Consider the following 7,500-nt stretch of genomic DNA (forward strand, 5'->3'; position numbering starts at 1 on the left):
TGGGGTGTGGTGTAGGGCAGGTGTGGGGTGTGGTGATGGACAGGTGTGGGGTGTGGTGTAGGCAGGTGTGGGGTGTGGTGTAGGGCAGGTGTGGGGTGTGGTGTAGGGCAGGTGTGGGGTGTGGTGTAGGGCAGGTGTGGGGTGTGGTGTAGGCAGGTGTGGGGTGTGGTGTAGGGCAGGTGTGGGGTGTGGTGTAGGGCAGGTGGGGTGTGGTGATGGACAGGTGTGGGGTGTGGTGTGGTGTAGGGCAGGTGTGGGGTGTGGTGTAGGCAGGTGTGGGGTGTGGTGTAGGGCAGGTGTGGGGTGTGGTGTAGGCAGGTGTGGGGTGTGGTGTGGGGCAGGTGTGGGGTGTGGTGATGGCAGGTGTGGGGTGTGGTGTAGGGCAGGTGTGGGGTGTGGTGTAGGGCAGGTGTGTATTTACCTGATGATGTTATCAGCTATAATGATGTCTCCGGTGCTGGGGAGCAGAATGGAAATCTCCTTATTCTCTGGAGCTAAAAAAGAGAAATATGAAGATCATGAACAGGTGATGGTGTAAGACAGAGTTCATCATCTCGCTCATGTCCAATTTAATCTCATTCACTATTATTCTTAATATTATTATTATTAATATTATTATAAGACTATACTGTCACAGCATCACACACATTTGCTAAACTCAAGAGCTCAGAGTTCACACTACTCACATCTGCACTAAAAATGAATTAAAGTACTTTATATTTATATGAACCTTTTTCTCCTGCTGAGATGATGGAGCTGCGTTCATATCTCCCACTGTTTAAATCCATCAACACGTCCTGAATCTCACTGATTCTTACTGTGAAGCTGTAAAACACACACACACACACACACACACACACACACACACACACACACAGGAGTAAAGCATTAACATCACAGATAGTTTCAGAGTGAATTCAGTAAACTGCAGCTGGTTTGAAAAGGAAAATATATAATAGCACATTCACTAAATACTACAGGTTGACCGATTGGCATTTTTTTAATGAATCGGTCAATTGTGCTGCAAATCAGGCCGTTTATTATTCAAGCACAACTCAGACACTAAACCGTGTGTGTGAGAGAACATAACACTCCCAAACCAGCAGGTGGCAGTAATCTGTATTCAGTGTCCAAACAGGGAAACCAGAATAGCTGGAACTGTAAATATATAAAGGAAGCAGTGTTTCCATCAATAAAGTATTCGTGTAGCTTTTTTTTCAATCATGTGCTAAGTTACAAAGACGAGCAAGAATTACAAGAAGATTTGAATTGAGACAGAATCTAACCAGAGCCAACGGTGCAGAACAAAACTAAACCATACCAACACTCCAAACCCTTTCCACTGGTTAAATATGAAGCTGTTTTGGAGAGAGAATGAGAGAGTAACAGTTCGGATCTGTATTGTTCGTGATCCTACACCCAGCTGTAGTGGAGGTTACAGGGAAACTCAGGGACCAAAACCTAAACAGTGCACTGTTTACAGAGGTTTGTTTTGCTCAATAAATGTTAAATGTAAATCATTTTCTGGATCACGTCGTATTAATGAACCGTAGATTTTATACAGTGAAGAGAAAAAAAAATCAGCCATCGACTCCCTGATTTCTAATCAACTGCTATTAAATACTCACTGTAATGTGTGTGTGTATGTGGTGTGTGTGTGTGTGTGTGTGTGTGTGTTCGTTCTCACCCTGACAGCCGGCTCATCTCTCGACCCGCTAAAATGATCCTCCCTAAAGCCTGAGCCATACTGAGTAACATCCTGCCACTCTGATAATACTCCTACACACACACACACACACACACACACACACACACACACACAGACGATGAACACTTTTCGTTTTACATTCCTTAATTTTTTTCTCCTTTTTAAATGTTTAGTCTGTCTGTCTGTCTGTGTGTGTGTGTGTGTGTGTGTGTGTGTGTCTGACCTCCAGTCTCTGGGCCTGTGTGCTGTGATCATGGTGTGTGTTTTTTGGGTCTAGAAACGGCCGGCTGACGACGAAGTATCCAACCATGAAGGCGATGTCTGAGATCAGATCAGTGTAATTAATACAGGAGATAACGATGAAGAATAAACAAGTTTATTAATGAGACACTTACACTTCGCCACGATGCTGTCAATCACTCCCATAGAGAAGCGGAACCAAATAAAACTCTTTAGATGTTCCACCTGGAACACACAGAACCAATCATTCATCCACTCACTCACCCACCCACTCACTCACTCTCCCACTCACTCACCCACACACTCACTCTCCCACTCACTCACGCACCCACCCACTCACTCACTCACTCTCCCACTCACTCACCCACCCGCTCCTCACCGACCCACTCACCCACCCACACTCTCTCACTCACTCTCCCACTCACTCACCCACTCACTCACTCTCACTCACCCACCCACCCACTCACTCACCCACCCACTCACTCTCCCACTCACTCACCCACCCACTCATTTACTCACCCACTCACTCACCCACCCACTCACTCACTCCCACTCACTCACCCACCCACACACTCTCTCACTCACTCACTCACTCACTCACTCACCCACCCTCACTCTCCCACTCACCCACTCCTTACCCACTCACTCACTCACTGTCCCACTCACCCACCCACTCACTCACTCTCACTCACTCTCCCACTCACTCACCCACACACTCACTCTCCCACTCACTCACTCTCCCACTCACTCACCCACCCGCTCCCTCACCGACCCACTCACCCACCCACCCACTCACTCCTCACTCTCCCACTCACTCACCCACTCACTCACTCTCCCACTCACCACCCACTCACTCACCCACCACTCACTCTCCCACTCACTCACCCACCCACTCACTCACCCACTCATTTACTCACCCACTCACTCACCCACCCGCTCACTCACCCACTCACCCACCCACACACTCTCTCACTCACTCTCCCACTCACTCACCCACCCACTCACTCACCTCCCACTCACCCACTCACTCACTCACTCACTCACTCACTCTCCCACTCACTCACCCACCCACTCACCCACCACTCACTCTCCCACTCACCCACCCACTCACTCTCCCACTCACTCACCCACTTACTCACTCTCCCACTCACTCACCACCCACTCACTCACCCACCCACCCACTCACCACCCACCCACCCACCCACTCACTCCTCTCCCACTCACTCTCCCACTCACTCACCCACTTACTCACTCTCCCACTCACCCACTCACTTACCAAACCACCCGCTCACTCACCCACCCGCTCACTCACTCACCCGCCCACTCACTCTCCCACTTACCCACCCACTCACTCTCCCACTTACCCACCCACTCACTCTCCCACTCACCCACCCATGATCATGAATGAATGAATGAATTAGTAATAATATCAGTACCAGTTTGTTGAAGGTTTGATGGATGTTGATCTTTTCTCTTTGGCCACCATTATAGAAGGCGATTTCCTCACTACACACACACACACACACACACACACACACACACACACACACACACACACGTGTGCATGTGTGTAGTCAGTCGGTATATGTGTGTTTCTGTGTGTGTGTGTGTGTAGTCAGTAGGGTATATATGTGTGTGTGTGTGTGTGTGTGTGTGTGTGTGTGTGTAGTCAGTAGGAAATAGGTGTGTGTGTGTGTGTGTGTGTGTGGTCAGTACAGTATTTTTGTGTGTGTATAGTCAGTGGGTTATATATGCGTGTGTGTGTGTGTGTGTGTAGTCAGTGGAGTATATATATGTGTGTGTGTGTGTGTGTCTGGTGTGTAGTCAGTGGAGGGAGTGTGTGTGTGTGTGTGTGTGTGTGTAGTCAGCAAGGTATATATGCATGTATGTGCACACGTATGTGTGTGTAGTCAGTATTGTATAAATGCGTGCGTGGGTGTGTAGTCAGTAGGATATATATTTGTGTCTGTGTGTGTGTGTGTAGTTAGTAAGGTTTATATATGGGCGTGTGTGTAGAGAGTAGGGTATATATGTGTGTGTGTGTGTGTGTGTGTGTGTGTTGTCTGTAAACAGTAGTATTTATAAGCATGTGTGTGTAGTCAGTAGGGAGTGTGTGTTGTCAGTAGCGTATATTTGCATGCGTGTGTGTGTAGTCAGTAGGGTATATATGTGTGTGTGTGTGTGGTCAGTAGTGTAAAATGTGTGTGTGGTGTTGGTAGTAAGTAGGGTATATGTGTGTGTGTGTGTGTGTGTGTGTGTGTGTGTGTGTGTGTGTGTGTGTGGTCAGTAAGCGTATAAATGTGTGCGTGGTGTTGGTAGTCAGTAGGTATGTGTGTGTGTGTGTGTGTGTGTGTGTGTGTGTGTGTGTGTGGTCAGTAAGCGTATAAATGTGTGCGTGGTGTTGGTAGTCAGTAGGGTATGTGTGTGTGTGTGTGTGTGTGTGTGTGTGTGTGTGTGTGTGTGCGTGGTGTTGGTAGTCAGTAGGGTATATGTGTGTGTGTGTGTGTGTGTGTGTGTGTGTGTGTGTGTGTGGTCAGTGGCGTATAAATGTGTGCGTGGTGTTGGTAGTCAGTAGGGTATGTGTGTGTGTGTGTGTGTGTGTGTGTGTGTGTGTGCGTGTGTGTGGTCAGTAAGCGTATAAATGTGTGCGTGGTGTTGGTAGTCAGTAGGGTATATGTGTGTGTGTGTGTGTGTGTGTGTGTGTGTGCGTGTGTGTGGTCAGTAGCGTATAAATGTGTGCGTGGTGTTGGTAGTCAGTAGGGTATATGTGTGTGTGTGTGTGTGTGTGTGTGTGTGTGCGTGTGTGGTCAGTAGCGTATAAATGTGTGCGTGGTGTTGGTAGTCAGTAGGGTATATGTGTGTGTGTGTGTGTGTGTGTGTGTGTGTGTGTGCGTGTGTGTGGTCAGTAGCGTATAAATGTGTGCGTGGTGTTGGTAGTCAGTAGGGTATATGTGTGTGTGTGTGTAGTCAGTAGGGTATATATGTGTGTGTGTGTGTGTGTGTGTGGTCAGTACGATATATGCGTGTGTGTGTGTGTGTGTGTGTGGTCATTACGATATACAGTATATACATATGTGTGTGTGTGTGTGTGTGTAGTCAGTACGATATATATGCGTGCGTGTGTGTGTGGTCATTACGATATACAGTATATACATATATGTGTGTGTGTGTGTGTGTGTGTGTGTAGTCAGTACGATATATGTGCGTGTGTGTGTGGTCATTACGATATACAGTATATACATATATATGTGTGTGTGTGTGTGTAGTCAGTACGATATATGTGCGTGTGTGTGTGGTCATTACGATATACAGTATATACATATATATGTGTGTGTGTGTAGTCAGTACGATATATATGCATGTGCGTGTGTGCGTGTGTGTGTGTGTGTGTGTGTGTGTATACCCGTTAGTAATAAGCCGGGAGTTTGTGTATCTGAATTCTCCCTCATGTTTCTGTTCAGTTGCTGTCATTTTCCCGATCGGGCGCCGTAACCATGTCAACAACAGACCAGAGAACACCATATAACTCATCAAAATAAATGGGCCCTAAACACACACACACACACACACACACACACACACACACACACACACACACACACACACACACACAGGGGGTTGTCAGTGTTTGGGCTACAGTTCCCCTCAGCCTCAGTAGGGGGCAGTAAAGTCCACACTGCTGCGGGTGGAGATGTGGAATGTTGGAGTAGATGATGGAGTTTTCTCACCTGAATTCCGCCCACTGACGACAGTTTCAGAAGGTAAATAACGATGTCGAGTAGAGGCTGAAACACACCGCGTACAGAGTGAGGACCATCACACTAATGTTATACTAATAATAATAATAATAACGCTACTGATCATGTTTTTCTCTTACACACACACACACACACACACACACACACACACACACACAGAATCACACCTCCACCCTGAGACAGTGTGTGTGATGGTTTAGTTTAGAATCTCAGGGTCATATGTAGGTGGGCTGAGTGTGTGATTTGAGACACAGCTGCTGCTGACCTTGCTGATGTTGGAGTAGAGGTCCACGAGGCTGTTAGTGAATCGTTCCACATCCTGCGTCAGAAGCTGGTCCGGATTCACCACACGGCTATCCACATTCACCATTTTATAGTAGGTAAAACCTCTGTGGGGAAAACAGGAGTGTGTGTGTGTGTGTGTGTGTGTGTGTGTGTGTGTGTGTGTGTGTATTAATGAGTGTCTCCCTCACACACTGCAGCACACTGAGTACATTCAGCAGAGGCGTACCTGAGGTAGTGTGTGTACAGGTGATCAGTGAGTTTCACACGGAAACACAGCTTCAGCTTGTTCAGTCCCAGTTTCAGAACATTATTCACTAATGAGATCTGATTCATAAAACACACACACACACACACACACACACATTACACAGAAATGTGATGAATTATTATTATTGTTATTGTATGATGATGATGATGATGATGATGTCTGCAGAGTAAGATTTGAGTGTAATAAATGGGATTATTTTGTACACTTTAGTCATAAGAGCAGGAATTAATTTTAATTATTAAATTAAGAAAATAAAAATAACTTCTTAATAAGCAGTTAATCACCTTAATACTTTTATTCATTTTATTAATAAATAGCGAACTTACAAGTGGCATAGCGGTGATGAAGTTAAATAAATAAGATCTGAACGCTTTTGATGACCGTCCAATGATTGCACTGCAAACACACACACACACACACACACACACACACACACAATACACACTGTAATATTTGATGGAATCTAATTAACTGTAAAAAGACACTAGATTATAAAACACGTGTATTAAACACTTATTTAATGAAATTTCAGATTAAACTGAATTTTATTTCTAAATTTTCTTCAGATTTTGAATTTTACTGCATTTTTTGCACTGAAATTGTTTTGATGATAAAAATGGTTTGATGAAGGTGATGTATAATGAAGCAGTTGTTACTCATGAATAAAGATTCGGATCAGATTTAATATTACAGGTTTGAACTCTCACCTCTCAATCATGGTGCCATTGTGGATCATCCAGACGTCACAGTAGGTCCGAGCCAGAAGCATCGCAGCAATGAGCACCAGATACCCTGACTACACACACACACACACACACACACACACACACACACACACAGTTTCATTAATGAACTGTTTATAACACATGATCTGGTCAGATTTGTTTGGAGGAGCTTCACCTCTCTACACAGCAGCTTCGGCATCAGAATCTTCAGGATCTTGTAGATGTGAGAGATGAAGAGCTGATCCACTAGGACTTTGTCTTTTCTGCCATCCTGCTGAAAATCATTTATTTAAACCACAGAAGTGTGTACAACTCCAGAAGCAGCATTTTGAGTATGAGTGTGTGTGTGTGTGTGTGTGTGTGTGTGTGTGTGTGTGTGACATGAGCCTCACAGGTGAGTGTGAATGGAGCTCTGACTTCCTGTTACACCTGCAGAGAGAAAATTCAATCAGATTTCATTCATTCATTCATTTTCCCCCTGAATCTGTTCCACAGTCCTGCTGTGTGTCAACTTTC

The 7,500-nt window shown here is 45.5% G+C and overlaps 2 protein-coding genes across 4 annotated transcripts in view; one reads left to right on the forward strand and one right to left on the reverse strand.

Annotated features, from left to right (window-relative positions):
• LOC124402738 (ATP-binding cassette sub-family D member 3-like) overlaps positions 1-7,500 on the reverse strand; it is a 12,941-nt gene that overhangs the window by 4,726 nt on the left and 715 nt on the right. For 2 of the 3 annotated variants that reach the window (XM_046875933.1, XM_046875931.1), the window contains exons 3-16: positions 7,377-7,413; positions 7,160-7,258; positions 6,967-7,055; positions 6,586-6,655; positions 6,218-6,315; positions 5,972-6,095; positions 5,677-5,733; positions 5,352-5,494; positions 3,385-3,454; positions 2,104-2,173; positions 1,932-2,029; positions 1,688-1,779; positions 731-825; positions 422-494 (exon numbers count right to left, since the gene is read on the reverse strand). In XM_046875933.1, coding sequence (XP_046731889.1) covers positions 422-494; positions 731-825; positions 1,688-1,779; positions 1,932-2,029; positions 2,104-2,173; positions 3,385-3,454; positions 5,352-5,494; positions 5,677-5,733; positions 5,972-6,095; positions 6,218-6,315; positions 6,586-6,655; positions 6,967-7,055; positions 7,160-7,258; positions 7,377-7,413 — 1,215 coding nt within the window. The remainder of the gene's footprint in view (positions 1-421; positions 495-730; positions 826-1,687; positions 1,780-1,931; positions 2,030-2,103; positions 2,174-3,384; positions 3,455-5,351; positions 5,495-5,676; positions 5,734-5,971; positions 6,096-6,217; positions 6,316-6,585; positions 6,656-6,966; positions 7,056-7,159; positions 7,259-7,376; positions 7,414-7,500) is intronic. The other variant, XM_046875932.1, reaches the window with a different exon arrangement.
• The window catches only part of LOC124402736 (rho GTPase-activating protein 29-like), a 26,829-nt gene continuing 26,825 nt past the window's right edge, over positions 7,497-7,500 (forward strand). The window contains exon 1 of the mRNA XM_046875925.1: positions 7,497-7,500. This exon is cut by the window's right edge and continues 34 nt beyond it. The gene's annotated coding sequence lies outside the window, so the exon portion shown is untranslated.

Source organism: Silurus meridionalis, chromosome 20 (assembly GCF_014805685.1).
Source record: "Silurus meridionalis isolate SWU-2019-XX chromosome 20, ASM1480568v1, whole genome shotgun sequence".
Lineage (NCBI taxonomy): Eukaryota > Metazoa > Chordata > Actinopteri > Siluriformes > Siluridae > Silurus > Silurus meridionalis.